Genomic DNA, 22,439 nt, shown 5'->3' on the forward strand with positions numbered 1-22,439 from the left:
GAGGAGGGGGTAAGGCGAGGGACGGAAAACGAGCGAACCCGCTGGATGTGGGCCAAAAGAACGACCCGTGGCAGAGGGGGAGGGGCACCTTACGAGGGACACGTGATTTCGGGAAAAGCCGCGATTATTATTATTATTTCGCGACGTCTTACGCGGAACACCAGACCAGTTCCCGTAAATGTTAATTGTCGAGAAGAAACGCGGACTCAGGTGACAGCTGATTCATTAACCATTAATTACTCTTCTGCGTTATCAGAGGATTCGAAACAATCAAGTTCTTGTTAACCCCTGCTGTTCTCCTCATTAATTTTTCGCGTTTTTATCCCTTCGAATAAAATTATTTCAAACTCTGAAGTGTATTGTTCTTAAAAAATGTTTCTTCTATCTTCGAAATAATACACGAGCAATGGATGCAAAATTTAAGTACGTTGACTGCTAAAAAGAAATATTTAATAACATAGCGCCTACCTATTGACATATATGTATAATCTTCATTTCGGATCTTATGAACATGAGGGGAACAGCAGGGTTAATTAGATCGGGAATTCGACGCAATAGAAAATTATCAGTTTATGGCTTGTGTATTTTTGCATACCTATGTAGACTTTCCAAAATTCAAAGAATTTCAAACAGGCCGTTCGAAAGTTCTGAAACAATGAATACAATAATAATTTTGAGAACAATTTTTATTTTTTAAATGATACTTTAAACCCAATATTTATTTAATTCGTCAAGTCTCCACACAATTCTGCTCGAATACGGTCCAAATCCACTCATGTGGGGTTAAAACAGTACCTCGATGGTTTACGTTCGCGAATTATTCATTTCATCGAAGCATCATCGTTCAAACTACAGCTTTCGTGCGTCCCTCGCCAGCGTTGCGGTTTGTATCGAGCTTGTAAAACCGTGTCAGAGGTCCGTGGTATCGTAAATTTTTGCAGCGGTCTCGTAAAACCGAGAAAAAAACGAGTCCCGCGAATGAAGAGCGAATCGTAACGCGATTTATCGTTCTCCCCGCGCGCCCCTCTTCGGCTCATTCAATTATTCACGAGGGGTTGAATTGAAACTCGGCGAGGGCCTATTAGCCTTTTGAGAACCGGATTTCCCAAACCCTCGGAAACAATGATATAAAATCCAGCGGACCGTTGCCGTCGCTTTGAAACCGAATTAAAAAAAAAAGATTCGAAGAACACAGAGAATTCGCTGTTTATTTTGTGATCATTGAAACGTGACGGTCTTCAATTTCGCCGTTCTTTTAAGACAGAGGTAACGGAGGGTGAGTGTCTTCAGAGAAGTTTTAAGACTTTTTATACGAAATAATTAGTCTAGCATAAATTTCTACGTTTACTAGGAATATCGTGCTGATAACCCTCTTCCTAGGATTTTCCACAACTACGATGACATCTTGTTTAATCTAACAATTTTGGTAAACAGACAAAAATTGCTACACATTTTTTCCGTGAATGGGATTCTCCTTGGCCGCGTGAATAGATCGGAAATTGTTGAATTACTAAATTGTTATGTACCACCTCAAAACACTCGTTATGATCAACTTGGTTGTTTCGACCGTGCTTTGAGGTTGATCGACGATTTTTCTAACTCTGTCAACATGTTCAGTCAGTATCGTTTATTTTCATTTTTATGCAAGTGCTTCTTCCCTTATGGTAACTTGTCTACTAAAGGGTATTATCCAGTTAATAAATAAATAACAGAGTATAAATAAAGGTCCGATGAAACAAAAAGGATAAGAGAACAAGGAAGACACCGTTCTGTCGAGAGTGAATCACTCTTGGCCACCTCGTTTCGACGTCCGTTCGGGGGACGCGCGACGAACGGTCGTCATCTTGTGGTGGAAAAAAAAAGAAAAAAAAAAGTAATGTCCCGTGCAAGACGACGCCCGGCGCCGACCGACTGTTTATTTTACCGCGGTTCGAATCGTACCGGCCAATGCACCGTGAATCGCGATTAATCCTTTCCACGGGGCAATTAACAGGGTCGACGACACGGGACAACTTTTTTCGCTGCCCGCGTTGCTCGACGGCTTGAAACTGGCAGCCAACGCGACAACAAGAATAAAACGAACACAGACGACAGGGTTAAAGTGGACTGTTGTTGATTCTACGGCTAATATTTGACTTTCCAAAAGAATCCTCTTGGAACTTTCGTGATGTTTGAATTATATTTGAACATTTTATTTGCTCGTGTACGTGGAATGTATATGGGTCTAGCCCTACGTTCTTTTAATAGGGGATGGACACCCTAAGAATTCGATCTGAATAATTTTGAACGCTTTATGTGCTCGTGGACGTCGAATATATAAGGACGTATATGGATCTTTTATCCCTACGAACTTTTAATAGGGGATGGACTCCGTTAGAACGTGATAGCATAGAAATAATTACAATAAATTATTATTATTGAAGGCAGAGATTTTTAATGTTTCTTTCTACGAAAATAAATATAACTGGTTGGAAGATACTGGTTAATGAATCTTTCCACCAGCACCGAGATTAATGACCCTGGCGTATTTAAAGGCGCGTATAAAAGAAACAACAGCACGAACCATCATCTAAAAAAATGCGTCGCTTTATGGGTGAGGAAACAGCGAATTAAATGACACTTTTACAACCAGATACGCGAGCATGAATATTGCCGAACGGGAGATCAAAGGTTTTAACTTCGAACATCGTTACTCGCTATCATAACAAGCACTATATTCCGTAATGTTGATTCAAGCCGTTTATCTTCGGTTTTATAGCCGAAGCTATAACTACTATCGTTGCCGATACTTCGAACAATGTTTCTTTAACCTGGGCGTGGAAAAGAATAATCAGAGTACATTAAACCACATTTAATTACTAATCAGCGATTTCTCATTCCGTGGGATGCTTAATGACGTTTCGTAGCAGCTGCAAGTTCCGTCCATCAGCCCAAATTTCATATTAATCGCCGCATTAACATTAATCCCTGCATTCGGAACGCAATCGACGTTACGAGCGCATCCCCCTCGTGAATTCATCGCGTTTGCAACTTTGTTGTACACAGAAATTTTCCCAACGGAGGAACAAATATTCGTTAAAATAGGCGAAAATGAATTCGCGAAATTACGTCGACAAACTCCAGAAGAAGTTCAATGCACCTCTTATACGACTATTAATTCGCGAAAATACAAATTCCCAAAATAATCCCCACAAACTTCAAAGGTTCGAATTTTCCGTTCGCAATGTCCTTGGTTCCCAAAACCCACGAAAACTCTGCTTTCCCCAAAAAATTACACGCTGAATCAGCTCGCAAAAGCACTCCTGGAATCGTTCTCCGAAACTCGGCCAACTCACGTCGCAAGGGAAAAATAAAAGCGTCCACTCATTCCGGCAAATTATCGCGCGGCTAATTACGAGCTCGTTAACACGCGTCGGTATTAATTACCGGGACTTTCTCGGGAAAGCTAAGCGCGTCTCGAGTTTTCGTGTTTGGCCTCTCGGACACACGCTTTATCGTCGATAATTGGCCGAAGCCGAGGCCCGGGTTCGAGCTGATTCCGCGAGCAACCGAGACAATACCGATTGGATCGAGCCCTCGTATTGTTCCCGGCGATTGTACGAACTTTTGGGGGATTTTGTTTCGAGGTAAAAGATGGAGACCGTTTCGAAAGGGGGAAAAACTCGGTTGTTCGTTCGATCGTTGCAAGCACGTTCGTTCGCGATCGAAACCGGCCGTGCGTTCACGTGGCACACGGTATGCAAACGAATACTAATTTGCACCGGTGAACAGGATAACGGGACTGGGTATACGTGTCCACCGGGTCCTGCCGCTCCGATTTTTCAATCGGCGAACGGTTTCGGGGCCCTTGGTGACCAACGATGAAACTACGATTTGTTTGCTTTAATTCAGCACTCGGACAAACATTTTCTTTTCTGCGTGAATCACAGAGGTGCATTGTGCTTCGTGCACTCGGACCAGTTTTGAGGATTTGGAAAACCAGTTTTTCCATAGGGTATTTGGAAAACACTGTGGTACATACAGGGTGATAAAAAAAGAGGTTCGATACTTATAGAGATTATAGTAATCACTAAGGAGTAAGAAATGTTTAATTAACGTTGGTTCTAAAAGTAATCCTTTCTCTGTAAAATCAACTTTTATTATTTATTAGCGTAAGTACTACTTTTTTTTATCGCCCTGTATAGACTGCATCCTCGATAAGTATTATCGAGTATAAGCAGTAAATGTTAAGCACTACGTAATCGCTGGAAGTCTGAAATAAATATTGTTTAAGAGATATGAAAGCTAAATGGTCGACGTTTATGCTGATATGAAGCCATACACGTGGCTTGAAATATATCATTTTTGCGGAACCTCGCATGTTCTTCATACAGACCAGGTGTCCCAACAGTTATGGAACGGTCGCGGACGTTTGAGTTTGATTCTGTGAAACTTAATCTTGAACATACTCGAAAAACTAATTAAGAAATTGGTAATATTTTTAAATTAATAATTAAAGAACTAATTAATGTCCTATAAATTCTCTAAGAGTTCCAATATCTGTAATAGAGGAAGTGGCTGTAATCTCTGTTATAGTTTGTCTAGACAGGTTAATTGTTTCCCAACAGTTTTATCACAGTCTTAAAAGGTGTAATAAAAATAATATTTACACAAGAAATCTATCGATGATAAGTTACGATACTGTGCAAATTCTGTCTTCAATTCTTAATCAAGGTATATCTTCGACCAATACCGGTTCAAACGAATTCCTTTCGGAGCTACAGAATTAAGCGGGCTCTCCCGGAGGAGAAACTTCTTCCCGGGGAACAATAAACGGGCCGGGCTAAGAAAAAGGGGAACGTCAGATAAGAAGTTGAAACGCGTATCCGAATGGAATATTAAGTTAAATGGGAAACTCAGTGGTCTGCGAGGCTCGAGTTCCAGGCCATTCCGCGTCTACTAGCGTCCTTAAAATCCTCTTCTGCTTTTCTTCTCGAGCTCATAATGTCCACTTGGATCTTAGAGGAATTAATTTATATGGAACTTCAAGTCGGATTCGACTGGCATCCAATCTCTTTAATAATATATTTATTCCAAGTTACATACACGATCGGTCGATAAATCTCTCCCGACTTCAACGTTATTCCATCAAACAGATTGAGCCTAGTGTTCGGAAAATCGCACGTGCCCGGACGTTCATATTTTCGTGTCAATCGGAAGCGTAATCGGACGTCGCATCGAATCAGTCATCGTCGAACGCCTCTTTCAGCCCACGCAATCGACAAAGCTTGTCCGTGCAATTAGAATCACAGATACGCGAAATTCGTTCGAAACAATGCGTTCTCGACCGATTGGACAATCGATAATCGGATAATCATTGGACCGAATGCTGTTCGGTGAATCTGTTGCGATTATTCTCTCATAAATGTCTTTATCGGCGCTCGAATGAAAAAAACGTTCAAAACATCGGTCGAAAATTTGAATTGTAAGTTAAAGGAACGTTTTTCAAATACTCGCATATACAGGGTGTCTTACCCGATTTTAACATCTTGATTTTCTCGCTATTGTTACTCGTAGCAAAAAATGTTTCAGCGGAGGCTTGAATGGTATCGAGTGGAGCATATTCTGTTTAAAATTGATCGACGAGAGTAGGCGGAAACGAAGCGAACGAGCGACGAAACGGTTCCAATAATCCCAACAGTCGTGCGCGCACGTCCGCGTCAAGTTTTGACGTCCTCGAAACGCAGAACGGCATTCGATTCGATTCAATTCCATCCGGAGTGTCGTCTGCAGCCTGTGTGCACCTGTTGCGAGATAGACGGCCACCGAAATAATGGCTGGGCCCCTCGAACAACTGACACGACCGGGGACGCGAGTAATCGCGTATCGAGGAAGCCACTTTACGGCTTGCTCGCGGATTCAAATAAACAATATTCTCCTTTGTGTGCTCGTGTTCCCCCTAGACGATTGTTAATTATTATCGCGAACGACTGTCGCCTCGGACGACGAGTCTATAATTGGAACGAAATCAAGTGGACCCTCGGGAACTATGTATTCCATATACCCGCGATTCTGGTTGACTGTTTCGTTACCGTTGATTTGGCTCGTGATTCTCCATGCGTACGGTATCCCATTTTACTATTAATTATTGAACCGTGTATTACGTTATTACTAATATTACTGGTAGCAATCCTAGAACTGTTATTTATCCCTTGAACACCCAGTGTTGCACCGGTAGAACATTCATTGTAATTAAGAATCTTCTTGAAGTTTTTGTATCAGGTGAGTCTGAGCTGAGAAATTACTTGCTCCATGGAGATGATATGTACCTTATGTACCGAGGAAAAAATCCTTGAATTGAGTTTCAATGTTTGGGCAGTCAAAGTAGAGTAACACCTTTACAAGTTCACTACCACAGGGAAAAAAGTCGTCTGTAGCCAGACACTTTTTTTTATAATAGAAGCTATTAGACATCGTATAAGAACGGTATTTAAATATCTAATTCAGCCTCTTTGCAATGTATATACGTGTCCCTATATTTTGATGACGTGGCAATCAAAGTGTTAACTTAAATATCTGATCCACTTATTCCATGATTTCAAGATAGTTTGAAGCTGCCTTTCTCTGTAACACCAGGTGTTGCAAAGCGAATAAATGTCGTGAAAGTTGCAAAAATATGTGCAAAACCGACTCTGTCGGAGGATCGTATATACCAAAGTGCCATTATTTTCGTGTGGTAAATCACCGACGAAGCGGTGGACCAATCGCAGGACACCAGGCCAGATCGAATCAGGCTTTCGATCGTCGAACCCTCTGCGTGAGCGGCGATACCGTGGCGATGCCCGTACAAACGCTGACAAATTCGCCAATTTGTTTCCACCGTTGAAATCGCGAAATTTCGTGCACACACCACGAAAGGGACATCATTTTTCCCGTCCCCCCTCCCGGGCCTGGAGCGAGGCGACAGAGGAATTTTGGGGATGGCATCAGGTGTTTCGGGGACGAAGACGATTTCGGTGTAAATTGCAGAATTACAAATTAGGGTCGAGGGCATCGGCCCCTTCCACGTGGATAACGAGGCGATTTGATACCATTGGCAGCTGACACGCTCGAATAGAAATTCTCTGAATACCCCCCGGTGAATGATTGTAAAACGACGGAAGATACTCCGAAACACATTCGTCCCGCATCTGACTGAACGAATAACGACAAAATGGCGGTGGCCGGCTTGTTCGTCGCGCACAGGCGTATTAGTATTCCCGGGCACGACGCCACAGCGTCAAATTACGAATGCAATTTATTTTGTAAATTAGACGGCAACAACGGACGAAACGGTTTGCACGTGTGCGATCGATGATAAAACCGTGGACAGCGATGAGAGGCGAAGCAATATCGAATCAATAGCTGCCGCTCGGATAAATGGATTGGGTACACTAATGAGTAACTATCTTCCTTTTTTGGTTATTAAATCATTGTGTTATCCGATCAAAGTAAAAACTACATTTTTATTTGAATAATATATTATTCGTTGGTACACGGAAAAAATGTTTTAACGATAGGTACTCAATAATTACGTTCTTTGTTTCTTCTTGAAAAATTCAATCTACGTTACAACTTGATCGAATCACTAGTGTATCGTGCCAGAAATAACGTTTTCCGAACGGAGAAGTGCATCGTAGCCGCTGTTTAACGATGCAAAGATTACCAGCCAGTTCCGGATGCGTTCGAACGAAGCAGGGTGCCCTACCGTGGGAGGCGAGAAATTAAATTCACCGAAAGTAAATCGAGTTTACCCGCACTCTCCCCCGGTACCAAAGGGACTAACGAACCAAAAAATCACGTTGCCGCGCGTCCGCCAAGAAGAAGAGGAGAAGAAGGGCTCGTCGACTGGCTAAGGAGGCCCTCTCTCGTGGTTCCATGGTACACGGACAATTTAAATGGAAATCCTGATTTGAATGGCTAACAGAAGGAAAACCTTGATTTCGACCGGCAGAAAACCTTTGCATTCTGTTCGCGATACCCAAAATGTCTGCTTCCAACCCCTTCGAGCACCCTTCGACCCTTTTCTGAAAGATCTCACCTACGAGTTCAGACGAAGATCAAGTATTTTAGGAACAATGTATTTTTTAATTAACAATATCACTGTACTCCAAAGAGTTTGGGCTGTTGCATCCGAATTCGGAGAAAAATTAATTGAGGAGTTGGGTTGGTACAGTTCATATTAGATACCATAATATTTATACAAGAAGGGATTAGTTATTTGAAGCTGATAGCGATATTACATATACCTGTGATTCGAAATGTTACACAAAGAGTTCGATTCACAAGTGCACGAAGGCAGTGTGTGAACGGACCTTAAAGGAAAACGGTTCGTTTCCTGTTGGGCAAGTCGGTGTGCATAATTCAAGGGTGGGCCGGTATCGATTGAACCGCTTTTCTCCGCTGCACCGTTTCCGTTCCAGCTTCCCGTTGAGAGAAGCAAGAAAATCGACGGAAAAGTCGAGAGAAGAGAGAGAGAGTGGGGTAGAACAGTTGAAAGATTCACGAGTGTCCTGCACGAGGAACGGAGTTTGTCAAGTATTCTCGAGGAAGGTGGAGAATTAGCGAAACACCGAGGCAAGAAAGTGGAAATGTTTCTCGAGTTTCTTTTCCCCGGGACAGTTCTTTTCGAACATTCTATGGGGATGTACACGACAGGGAATTCGAATCGAATATACAGAACGGAATACTTTTTGAATTATTAAATACACCCAGTATAATATTTTCGACTGATCGCAGAGTTGTCAACGATCTTTTATCTAAATTAATGTTGAATTAAAAATTCTCCTTTATAATTAATTCTTTACTGTATACTATGTTGCTGTATCTGCTTGCATTTTTACTTTTACTTAATTGTTATGTATGCACGCTGGGTAACACCTGTATAATAACTAAATAAATCATATATATTGTAACCATATTATTTACTTTAAAACTCTACGAATCGTTGAATGCAATTAGATTCCCTGCTTCCCCATACGCTCGTCGCTGGCCCTGATTCACGAACCACCAAAGAGGCATTACAGTATTTAATCAGTATCATTCCTGACGCCCCTGCGAGAGGGTCGCGTGTGAATTCAAGTGGAACGATAGCGTCGATAACTCATCTTTTTACTTACACCGCATCTTTCCCCTTCGAGGAACATTTTTTTCCCCTTTGCTTCCGTGCCGTTGGTAGAGAAGAAAAGGCCGGGTTCTCCGTTGTGTGGAATTTTTCGCGCACGCGAGCGATTTTCCGCCGCGACGCGTGTCCCCGCGCCATAACGTGTTCCGGTTCGATCGAAGGAGAACCGGGATAGAGAAAAGTGGGCGTGGGGGTGAGAAAAGAGAAAAAATAAAATTGCCTGTGGGTGGCAACGTAAAAGAGCCGGGCACGGATGAGATCGACCCTCTGGATTAGTTCGACCATCGGGCATTCCGCTAATCGTGTTCGAACCTCCAGAGGAACTAGCTGCTGGACCGACAAAGTGTAATCATCCCAATTAGGTTTCCCAGTGGTTCCTTCGCTTCTATTTGCTCCAGGCGAACCTGGTTATCGAAAGTGACCGGTTCATACTTTTTTCATAGGACTTGGAGAATCGATTCACCTGTGTTCTCTTTGTACTACCTGGATTATCGTGGAAAATTTGGATTCACCTGTGACTCATCGCTTGAATCATTGCATAGATTCTGGTTATTGAAATTACTAAAGTTATCGAAGATTTAACTTCTACACTCTGGCAATGACGGTAATTGGGTATACTTCGCCTACAAGACCAACTCTTGGGATATTCACCTATCTGCCCCAATAATCGTGAACCCTAATCATTAGAATTTCTAAAGTTATTGAAGTTTTAACATCTACAGCTTGGTGGTCACGGAAGTTCGGTACTTTGGTTACAAGTTCGACTCTTGAGATATTCACCTATATCCATTCCAACGACCAAGCATCCTAATCATTTGAATTTCCAAACTTACATTCTACAGCTTGATAATCATGATGGGTACTTAGCTTACAACATCAACACTTGGGATGTCCACCTATGCATCCCTATAATAGTCAACAATTCGGTACGAACCCCGTGACTATTCGCAAACCCTCCGAGAACACTCTGTATAAGCTAATTAGCGTTCTTTAATCGGCAAACATCGGTAAACACCGGTGTCCGTAGGCCATCCAGACTAGGTCCACCGGTAGCGAGTAAATAGAGGCAATCAGCGAATCGCCGTGGCAACCGTCGGCGGTAACGCTGAAAGATACAAGTAAATTTGCATATTCATCGATCATCCGCGGGGGCCCAGAGTCAATGTAGTATTAACATTCAAGCGGTTCCCAACGAACTCACTTTGTCCTCTATCCTGAAACCCTCGCGGGTCTGAGAGGTAGCCAGCCGCGAAGATTAATGGACCGTCCTTGCCAGATAACTGACAAAAGATTCACTTTCGAGCGTTCAGGCTGCATTAACCGCGCGGGGAGACTTTGGGGCTCTAGTACGACCGCCATAAATTCCTCGTCCCCTCTCGGTCGTGTGTACTGGGATACCCTGAAGCATCATGGCCTGAACCCTGGTTTTGCAGACCAACGAGGGGGACCCAGGATTCCGGACCAGATTCCGCCACGGATCCCATCGAATTCGTATAAATTCGACCCGACCAGACCCGCCGCGCGAGTTCCCGCGGTGAATCGACTGGAGTGGCCTGGCTCTGACTGGTCCTTGCTCCCTTCGAACCGAAGGTGATCTTTGCACTATGCTGATAAATTTTGTACTTCGACAAGTAATGTCCATTCGACGAGCAGAGTCGGTGGAAAGAAAGAAAATAGGCCACGAGACAGGCCTAGATATCAACTGGTCCTTGTCCCTGGACCAACTGAATGGTCATCATTAGCCTGAGGATTTTATGCATTTATCAGTGTGCGTGATTGTTTGGAATTACACGTGAGTATTTAATGGAATTCTATGAGAAAGTAAAATCTTGAGAGTGAAGTAGTAAAAGAATTCGTACGGTAAGGGGTTAAATACAAAAAGCAATTGCCAACGTTGACAATACTGAATGTCTCTGTAGCGGAGACACCAGAGTTACGAAACAAATGATGGAAGTCTCCGTAGCGGAGAGAACGGAGCGTTAAGGGTTACAATTATTAGCAACTGTTGTGGATGAGAAGTTCAAGTGTTCCCAGACAGAGTGGACTTCATTCGACAATCAAGGTTCATCGCGGAAAGGTAGCCGAGGGTCGGACGTATTCACCGGTGTTACGGTCTCTGAGTTATGTTAATCCCCCGTAATTCGCTCGTAGCGCAGCTCCTGCTAGCCAGATTCGCCTGCTTTAATGTCCACGCTCCATCACGCAGCGCGTAGTCCGCAACCTTGGGTGCTTAGGTGTGCAGTTCCACGGACCGCAAGGAAACAACCCGTAGGTTCTCTTCCTGCACGCCGGTTATATCTATTTGCGTGCGTAACCACGCCTACGAGTATTCATCTTGCGGAATCTTCGGCTCGTAGGGGGATCGTCCCCGTGGAATTTATGGGAGAGCCGTGGGGCTCTGCGGCTGACAGTTTTAGAAGGCTGCCTGGAAGAAGACCTTAGACGCCATCGAGACACCGGCTTCAACGGAGTTTCTTGGTGGTTTTGGGCTCTGCGGGGATGAGTGGCTCGATCTTGTTCGGTTATTATGAAGCCTGGGTTTCGGGTACAACCTTCAGTTTACCGCGAATAACGATGATATTCTAAAAATCATTTCTCTTTTCGGCAGCACGTGTACCGGGTGAACCACGAATCGTGATCAATAGATATCATTAGATGTGTTCCAATGTACAGAACGAAATGTTTATAAACAGTAGGCAAATACTCTTTGTAATATTACAGTTCGAATATTTCTTTAATCTTTTCTCGACGCAGATGAAAAAGAAAGTAACACATGTTATGTTATGATACTTAGCGAATTCGTCGTGAAATCCTCTAATAGATAGGCGTAAACGACAAATCTCGAAAATTTTCGAAAGTTCATACGATTGTTAGTTAATATACCGATTGCTATTTAATTTGGCACTTGACTCGGAGAGAGAATGATAATTTGGCTCCAGAACCAGGAAAGGTTGCTTATACCTGATTAAAACAGTTAAAATGATTAGAAAGAAGGTGGTCTAACATCTTCCTTGGGATTGATATTTGTGAGGAAAACGTATTGATAAAATTTTCATGGCTTCAACGAACTGTCAGATCGAATTTTGAGAGGATCACCCGGTATATGCCTGATCCGCCATCCACCTCATTCAATTTTACCCGTCCACTCGTACCTTTCGCGATGCTACGGCGATACCACGATGGTTATTCACCGTTCCCCGGCACCATATTCGCAACATCTGACATCTTTGCGCGATTCGTGCGTGAAACGAGGCAACACCTGGCGCTGACGCGCGCCGGAAATGAACCAATTGTCAGATTTCTGAAGACAAGAGGGCTAAACACGATGCGTGGCCCTCCTAGTCGTAGAGAATAATTTCGAACTGCCTTTCCACACGGTTCTCCAAACACAACATATGTAATTATCTTTTTCCAATCTGTAAATATTACAAGTATGACGTCTCCCCTGAATGTACCGTATTACAAGCGGAAGATTCCGGTCCCCGATATCTCTTTCTTCCCTCGCACAATTTCTCCAAAGTGTCCAGCACACCGAAAGATCAACCATCCATTCATAACTTTTCAAGCGAATCCAGCTTGAATTCTCCAAACTTTCCACCTATAACGTTACACCCGCAGACTCTCTCGACTCTCGATTCAAAGGAGTCAAACTACTCCCGTTTCAGAACGACCAGAGAACTCGTGACGGACGTGTGTCTAGGCCAGCGTTCCATCCTGGTTCGGATTAAAAATCGTGCAGTACAGTTCTCTATAAAGCTAGACGTTCAGTGAAAGTAGCAGTCGCGAGGAAAATTCATCCAGTCCAGGGAGAAAGGAGAACGAGTTTGTCATACTCCTCCCGCGGGAAGAAACGGTCGATCGAAGCGGCGCGCGCGATAGGGTAGACGCGGAACGAACGACGATCGAATTATCGGGGGAAACTCGATACAAGAGAGAGAGCGTAGGAGGCACCGCGGGGGATTCCCCCGGGTCGGTTTCTCCGGCTGCCACCGGATATCCCCCTGATTTCTGACGACTAACGCGAGTCTGATGTTTGCGAGGGTGAGCCCACGTACCCAGCAACCCTTATCCGAGTACTGCCTCCCCCCCACGTATCGTTAGCCATAGACAAAGGGTGTGTCGCCGAAATACGTGGGCCCAGGGCGACGCTAATTCCGTCGATAATAGATTTCACCCCCGTGGCCGTTCGCGGGATTTTCCTCCGACTTTTGCTGGTCTAACAAGGGATTCCTTTCGTTTTATGGGCTTTCATTCGAGTCTATGGGGTGCGCGACGTTTCTGGTATCTTGTCGGATACCAGGGGGCGAGAAAGCTGGTCATCGATTGTATTGCAAAGGGTTTTCTAATAAGAATGATATGATTTGGAAGTGAAATGGCAACCATTTTTAAAATGTTATAGCTGTCACTAGTTGTTATTTGTGTTTAGTATACTCCGCGCAATTTATCATGGCTAAATACACCATCGCAGATCCATGCGTCTCTGTTGGTACGGATCGATTAATAAGGGGGTCTGGCTGAAGACCACCGGGGTAATACAATAGTTAGGGTGCCAATAAGTCACCCATTTACAGGGAACGTGTCCGAAACCGTCGTACTCGAGGACCGTCTGACACTCACCTGCACCAGTCGCGATGATTAACGACACGCGGACCAATTATCAAGATCGAACGCCCGATCGTTATCGATCGTAAGTGCGACCGAAGGACACCAAGGGGGAGAGAATGGGAATCCGGGTGGAACACGTAGTCGCCGGAGGGAACCTCCCCCCTTCCCTGTGTATCCAATTTATGGGTCTACATCGATTACGATACCCCTCAACCGTGGTGGCCGACACGGATGATTATCTTAATGATTATGTAGACAACGCGCGCGTCCCGACGAGCGACGCCTGAATTAACGAGATCGGGGGGGAAAGAGAGAAAAAAAGGGTTCGCGATAATAAATTGGAATCCAGACGAGGTCTAGCGACCATCGCACCGTGTCGACCAGTCAATGTGGTTCGTTCATGAACTCGGAGGAAGGCGGTGGAAAGAAACTTCCTATTTGCTTTAGGAAAATCGAGATGAAGGTCATTTATGAGCATTGTAATAGAATTTTGTAATCGAGCTTTTTGATTGACTTGATTGACACGATTGAGCGAATTGGTAAACACCTTCAATATCTTACTTGATTGTGAAGATACACAAAAATATGAGGGAAAGTATTATTTGGTTAGGAGGAGCAAATACTATGATAAGCAAAAATTTTTCTCAAGGTCATACTTATTGAAATTTGAGGGTCATCGATATTTCTTTTAAAATCAAAAGCAAGCAAGATATTAAAGGTGTACAGTAGTATAGTATGCACCAATATTAAAAAATTTTATTTCTGTGGCTCTTGAACATTCAAAGATGTATGAAAAGTATTATACATGGCTCGTATTCCATTACTATTCTATAGTAGGCATTGATACAGGCATGATTGGGGTATATAAGAACGACTCAATCTCGATTAAATTATTAAATTGCTCCGAACTATATATAGCACTCTTTAAGAATTCCCTCCTTCATCAACATCCTCTCCATCACTACTTCCCTTATACCCCATATATCCTCCAAAATCGTTTCTTTGTAGCGACAAAATGGAAATTAAAGCACACTATCTACATATAAATACAATGAATATCAAATCACGGATCATAATTCAAACTCGAAAGACTCGTTACCCAGACACGGTGTAATCGTTGCCAGTCCAGTTTTCCGATTTTTTTACAGACGAACTAATTACACATCGAGTACGGCGAACCCTCATGGACAGCCTTGCGCGCGTATAATCGACGAGATTTTTTCCGCGCCACTGGACGTTCCCCGGCTACGAAATCTCTTTCCACGCGTATTATTGACCGACGACCACGCGTACATACATGTTTCTCGGACGGTACGTGATCCACGAATGTTACGCGAGCTTTTGCCCATTAAACGCCGTTCTGGTCCGCGGAGGATTTCGCAATGGGGGTAAATCCGATTTTAATGCCACTGGACGGAGGTATCAGGGGCGTGTGCAGACAGACAGAGAGAAAGAGAGAAAAATAGTTCGTTCCTTGGCGGACAACGTGGATGTTCTCAGATCCGCATTAGATTCGCGTTAGACCGGACGAAATCGTTAGAGGGGATACGGAAGAGGATGCTGGAAGCATCTTAGACGCTGCAAAAAGAGTGTTTACGGGCTAGTGGATCGATTTCTTTGCGTCGTAAGAAGGGAGAAGAACGGTGGGTACAATGTAATGGATATCGGATCGATTGGGAAGGTGTCTGACTGTAATCAGACGAGATCGTGAAGCACTCACACGTTCGTAGGAGTACTTTCTATTACTATCTTGATTTTGTATTAGCGTAAATATTAACTACTATGCTTTTATATTCTGTGGACAATATGTACTCCCTATTATCGATATTTTTGTAATGGTTTCACCTCAATTTCATATTGCCTGAAGGCTATATATTCGATCTATTTAATAATCTCTTATCCAACTCTCATCGAGTCTTTACTGTACAAATGTTCGAACTTGTATTCCGATGTTGCTCTGTATATTTATTGTACGATCCTCCTATCGAAAAATGATTTTGTCAGACAAAATTCTTACACCGATCCAACAAAATCTAGTTATAAAATGTATCGTATTATACCTTTCAAGAAAATAATTCACCTACAATTTCGATAAAATTAAAAATAGCTACCAAAATAGACCGAAAACGAGAGGGGATCCAATCGATCAAGTTACCAACCACTTTTTCGACTGATATACGCCCCTGTCACGGGTTGATAGCCGCACGCGAGCCTCCGCCGTTTAATCCAGCCGTAACGAGCGAAGAGACGACGCGAGTAATTTGGACAATCAATTATCTCCGATGACTTATGCGGCTCGATTAACGGCGAACCCGTGGAAATTGGTCCGAGACGCGTCAATTACAACACGCTGGTGTTGCTCGCACTCGACTTGGTGAAGACAACTGCTGGAGAAACTAAAAACAGGAAGAGGCTGGGTTCGTGGGAGAGGAACCAAAAAGAACGGCGATATTTCAACCGGGAGAGGGGTGGGGGTGAACTTTTTAGCGAGATTACCGGCCGATAATAATTCAACCGCGGGGCTGCGGCCTGGGGGACGGAATTTCATTTCAATTCCACGCTTCCCACCCCTTGCGGTGCCCGTGTTCTAGGGGCTGTAAGTGACAGTGGCGTGGGACCGAAAATCTGGCCGGGACGTCGAAAATCATGGATCGGAAACGGTAGTTTCGGATTTTCGGGGATCACCGAGCTCGCGAACGATCGAACAAAACCAGTCCTGAATTCAATCCGGAGTCCCGTGTTTTTATGGGAATTCTGAAGAGACGAGACAACTTTCGATTCGTGATACAATTATTGAATCCTTTAACACTTTGTCCGACACGTGAACCAAATATGGATTGACTTGTACATTGCAAAGATTATTTACCTCCCTAACTGCATTTGTCTACTGCAGTAGATGGTTACTTCATCGCTTTAGTGACAATATGTGGAACATTTTTTTGCCAATCGACAGTACGAAACTTCTTTAAATGACATCCAAACATATGAAAAAATCAAATTACATCCATTCGACGAGTCCCCATTAAGTGCAATATTTAAATGCATTTAAAACGTTTATTGATACAACCAATAGGTAATGAGTTATTGTAGATAATTATTTTTATTAACTTACCCTGTATTTGCGACGATTTATGACATAAAAAACAAAATAAAGTGTGTCTGGCTACGTACGGTTTTTTTCACTGTGGCAGTCAACGTGTTAAGTGGTATTTTTTTTCCTATTTATTTGTCTAACAATCTTTGCACCTCACTGCGTCCTAATGTCTGCATTGATGAAAATTAGATTGTTTAAAGAATAGTTAACACTGCGTAAAAAGTTCCGCAATACAAATTAGAGAGTCTATTAAATCCAGTAAAAATTATGCGACACATATTTACGAAAACTCCGAGTTTCATGTACGAGTCTGCGAACCTTAGAATTACCAAAAACACCCTCATCTCCCAAGGATTGCACCGAACAACCCCTTCACCTCTTCTCTCGCGCAATCATTACGCAGCCTCGTAAAAGCATTCCCTCCTCGACAAACAATTTCCACTACTCAACCTCATTTTGCATTATCAACTGTCTCGTCGTCGTACAAAAAATTACCCAACCGTTTCCACACCACGCTAGTGAAATATCCAACGGAATAACTCGTTCCCTGTCCAAAGGGCCGAAACAGTTGATCGCGAGGCGAAAGGATAAAACAAAAAGACGAGAATGGCGAAGGGGCGAACGAAAGCGGACAGGGAGAACATTTCCGGCGTTGCTCTCTCTCTCTCTCTCTCGACACCGGGGAAACAAGTCTGGGGGATGGAGTGTGTGCGATGAGAAAAATGGAAATTTCATTCGCGTCAACAGCGAACGATACACGGCCCTGGGAGCAGCGTAACTCGACGCGCACATGTCGTTATCGGGCCGCGAATACTCCCGGTATCGGGTTGATCCTCTTTTTACATCGTTTTTCGCGCCCTCGTCTACGCCCCAGCGACCTGCGTTGGCTCTCGGAAATTTCTCCCGAGCCTTGAATAAAAAATAATTCGAGCGTGCAGTGGAAGCCCACGTCTCTCGCCTGACGAGGGAATTACGCTCTCCACCGAGGCAACGCTTGCGAAAAAAAAAAGCTTCGAATTCTAAGCAGGATGCTCGCCCGGCTTCCGATGAAAGCGGACTGAATTGGACCTTTGATTCCGCGAACTTTTCACCGGGCGAAGTCGTTGGAATATCAACGGCTCCGCGAGACGTTACGCATCATCGTTCTTCGTTGGTCCGCGAATCGAGGAACTGGAGCGTGGTTCGAACTTCTGGGATTTTTATTTCCGTTACGGAAAAATAGTCTAGCCGAGTTTCATACGGAAATCGGGAGAACGTGGATGGTATAAAATACAGATTCACGAGGGATTTATCAGAAAGCTGTAACGAGAACAGTGAATGCTGTGGAATACCAGAGTTGGGCAGAATTTTATTCGAGTAATCGTATCGTATAGTTTAAGTTTTTTCTGTTGGATGCATACACTCTTGAAAATAATATTTATTTTTAATTTCCCTGTTTTTCTGACATCCTAGACATAACTATATGCAACAATGTTTTTTTTTTGTTTGAAAGAAATAATTCAGGTCGTCAAGTCTTAAAAATGGTGAAACACTTTTTTTATCGTTTATTCGTTACTCGAGACCCTTTACCCAGATAATGAATTTCCCATTTCTGTAGAATAAAACGCAGAAAATGGGTAGGTACAAAAGGTATGTTTTTGACAATTTAATTGTACCTCTAATAGCAGAATATTCCTGTAGAGCGTGAAAAATTTCGTCGAGCTGTACGGGACATCGGAACGAGGTGGATGAAATTTTGGTAACGAGCTAGGGCTGTTAGAGACAAAAACTGCTCGTTACGCGAATGCAGATATTAGGAGAGCCCTTGCAGCCTGCGAGGATGATCCTGGGTGGCAAGAAACGACAGGCAGCTGGCAGACGAAAGCTATTACGCATAATATTATAGCGGCTTGATCCCGGACACATGCCGCGAATTGGCTCGTTTGTACGCGGAAATGCTAATCCCGCATCGTATTTATTGTCCGTGCCCCGTTCGGTCGTTTAATTTTCCGCGATTGCTCCGTCTCTTTCTTCGCGAGACGAGTACCATACCAGACGAAGATTGATGCGAAAGATTTCCTGCGCGAGAATTCTTGCCGGGAAACTATTCGAATTAGAAGGGGGGCGACTGATAAACGTGAGTCGAAGGAAACTTTTGTCATTAAAGACCGTTCGTTAATTTCTATGTCTGTGTATCTCGTTCACAGTTTTTACGAGAAATACATAGAGAGACGACAGTATTCCAACGATTAACAATAGAACTACCGAAGATGAATGTGTTTCTATTTCTATCACGTTGGTAAAAGGGGCAGCTTGTTAAAAATACGTAAATCTTTAAATTAACGAACTACTTCACTTATATACACTGTATGGCATAACCATAAACCTATCCTGAAATTTACATTCCTTATCTATTGTGGTTAAAATAAAAACGAACTACTTGTTTTCTAGGGAATATAGATAATCTATTCTTTTTTGGAGAAAAATTATTTCTCAATAGGATTGCAGACATGGCATACTTGGTACATTATTTTAACCATAATAAATAAGAATTGAAAATTTTAGGATGGTGGTATAATTATACCACGCAAGGTATTGCAATTAAAGCTGCAAAGAATCTCTGAAAATGTACTGTCACGACACTTATAAATAATTTCTACGAAAGTCCACGGAACAGTCATGTCAACTGCTTATTAAATTTATTCTAGAATTAATTTACAATCGTCGACAAGCCAAGCGTAAGAGAACTAAATTGAAAGAGAGTGCTCGAGTTAACGGGATGATTCATTTTGTTCTCGCTTCGAGACTCGAAACGATCTGTTGAATCACATTCGAGAGCATTAGTAATCGCTACGCTTTGTACTGGTAATATGTACAACTAATACGATCCGGGGAACAAACGGTGATTACGTTTCACTGTTCCGCGAGAGATCGAGCACACACAGAGAGTCGATTTAATATTCGAGAACAAACAGAGGACCGGAAGCGGAGGTACAAGCGCACGCGAACCGTTTCTCGATTAACAATTCCGAGACAGCCAGGCGCGAAATAAAACGATGAAGACGGTATAAATCGCGCTGAACGAGCCCCGGCCACGCAATAACGTCGAAAGTTAGACGCGCAGCATTTAATCCGACGAGGCGGCCCGTTACCACGGTGTGTCCCATATACCATCGCGGATATTGTAGGCGAGGTCCCCCTCCACCCCCACATAGATCACCAGGAAAGCCCTTACGATATGGAAATTATTCCGCGTGCGGTGAGGCCACGAGGCGTCCGGGAAGATTTCCATCATAAATTACGGGAATTCGTGATTTAACCGTGGTCACGCGAAAGGGGTGACTCCACCCAACGATGCTCGTTCGATGGTGTCACCCTCCTGGTTCGAGAGACTTCGACCAATCGACTACACGTTGCTCGATAGTAAAAGTATCTACCCATCGTATGATTCACGGTATACTAATAAAAAATGAGACTTTAATAATCAGACTTTGTTGTTCGTTTGAACGTTCTCAAGCTATCTTTCTGTCTCTCTCTCTCTCGGAACATTATCGAGGGCGATTGCAGGGAATCTATCGAATCGATCGATCCAGCCAGCCCTGCTCTTGACCTCGAGAGAAGACGAGGAGAAATAAGAAGTACTCACCGGTCGTCGGAATTCGGGGTCGTGCAGAGCTCGCTCAGCATGCAGTCCAAATCGGTCGCCAGGGAATTAAGCAGCTGAAAGAGAGACGGAAAGGGGTTAGGGCTATCGGGGCACAGCACTTCGCTTCGCAGAGTGTACATCAATCGCCTTTTACGCTTTAATGAATACACGCCCCGAGCGGCCCCCACGGAAAATATCTGTCACCGTGACAGCAATTCGAAATGTACTTCCAATGGAACTCGAAGAAAACAATCGTAGGTCTTATCGTAGCTATTCGGATTTAAATAAAATGTGTATTAAACTGAAGCTACTAATTCTTGCGTAAATTAGTCGGCAGTCAACGTGTTAAGCTAAATCAAAAGGAACTTCAACTCAGAACACAATTATTCGTCGTTCAGAAACCATTTAACGCACAACATCTCGATTGAACCATAAATTACAGTTAACAGAGCCTTTCCTCCGAATTAACGGAACACGTTAAACTACAAAATCGTATCATTCTCCGCTAATCGAAAATTACGCAACGAGAAGCGCAGCTATTAAACATCGAACAGCACGAATTTAATTTAATTTTCCACCGGAACTCCGTGCCATTAACGGAACACTGCCGCGTCAACTCGTGGAATTAGTATATCGCGATACCAGCGTGTCAGCCACCTGCAATTAAGTTAATCCTTAATTGGACGAGTTACAGGTACAAACGCCTCGTAAAATCGTTCACGAAAGCACGACCAATCTCGCGGTAACTGATTCGTCGAGGGGTAGCATGTCGTAACATCGACGTTTCCGACTGGAGAATTCAAACAAGCCTGAAATCCTTTCGACAGAAAAGCACCAAGAGATCATACGAAGTTGAGAAAGTTTTCGTTAGAATTGTCCGAGGAACCCGAAGAATCCATGGGTTCAGGAAGTTTAGGAGACTTCGTTTTGAAAGAATCGACTGAAAGTTGACTGGGGAAGTAGTAACGACACCATTCTGAAGTAAAGTAGCCCTACTGTATCTGGATACCGAGGAGAAAAACATTTTCACTTCGGGAAATTTTCAAGAAATCGTCGAGAATTTTGCTTGCTTCATGGCCTTCGTTGTAAAGAAAACCACCCCCTTTGAAAACTTAGTCACATTTTTATGTGAACCAAATCTGACATGGATAGGCGAATACTTATGAGAGGTAGGTGATCCAGACTTTTTCCAACGATAAACGTGGAACAATAGCAAAGGTTACAGGTAAAAATTGGAGGAACTACGGTGTGACTCTGGTCCATGGAAATTCATATCCTGTCTCATTCCACTGAATCATGAAGTCTTTTACAGTCCAGACGTCTCCCAGAGGTTTATGAGCGTGGTTTAAACCTGCAGGTCTAGCCGGTGCAAGGTCCACATCCATCCAAGATGAAAAATATATTACCAAATTTCATATTCCTTTGCGAGGGAACGGTGGTGGTTTCTCCGAAAGAAGCGGAAAGGTTTCCTGTACCATCGAAGAAGAAATGAAGTTTGCACGAGAGCATCCCTCCCGTCCCTGGGATACGTCACCCTGTCTCTCTCTCCTGTACACCGAATGCCTCCTCTATTTGCATTGCATCATGGAATCGGAGCCCGGAAAATTAGAAGGTTTCCATCCGGAGGCACTTTCGCAAAGTCAATATTGAACGTGGAGGAAGACGTCCGATAAAGTTCCCGCGCAACACCGGAACGGTTATAGGCCGTAGGAACGGGGGTGGAATTTGTTTATTGCAAATCCAATTTACGACTTCGTGACTCGGTTTGGGTATTGTTCAATACTCCAATAGCCATTGGTTCCCTATAATTTCTGTAAACTGAAAATATCTTCTGATAAAAACCATCAGAAAGTAGTTATAAATAAACTGCGGATTTTATGCATTTATAGCCTACAGGGGTCTGTAAAATACACTAAAGAACAAAACTTTCATCGGATCCAATAAGCTTTCTAGTGTATGCGGAATCCAATATG

The 22,439-nt window shown here is 43.4% G+C and overlaps 1 protein-coding gene across 1 annotated transcript in view; it reads right to left on the bottom strand.

Moving 5' to 3' along the window:
* The window catches only part of LOC107191799 (protein sprint), a 123,649-nt gene that overhangs the window by 86,526 nt on the left and 14,684 nt on the right, over positions 1-22,439 (bottom strand). Inside the window, exon 2 of the mRNA XM_015580913.1 lies at positions 20,467-20,540. Within this exon, the coding sequence (XP_015436399.1) occupies positions 20,467-20,540 (74 nt within the window). The remainder of the gene's footprint in view (positions 1-20,466; positions 20,541-22,439) is intronic.

This window comes from Dufourea novaeangliae, unplaced genomic scaffold, assembly GCF_001272555.1.
Source record: "Dufourea novaeangliae isolate 0120121106 unplaced genomic scaffold, ASM127255v1 scaffold228, whole genome shotgun sequence".
NCBI lineage: Eukaryota > Metazoa > Arthropoda > Insecta > Hymenoptera > Halictidae > Dufourea > Dufourea novaeangliae.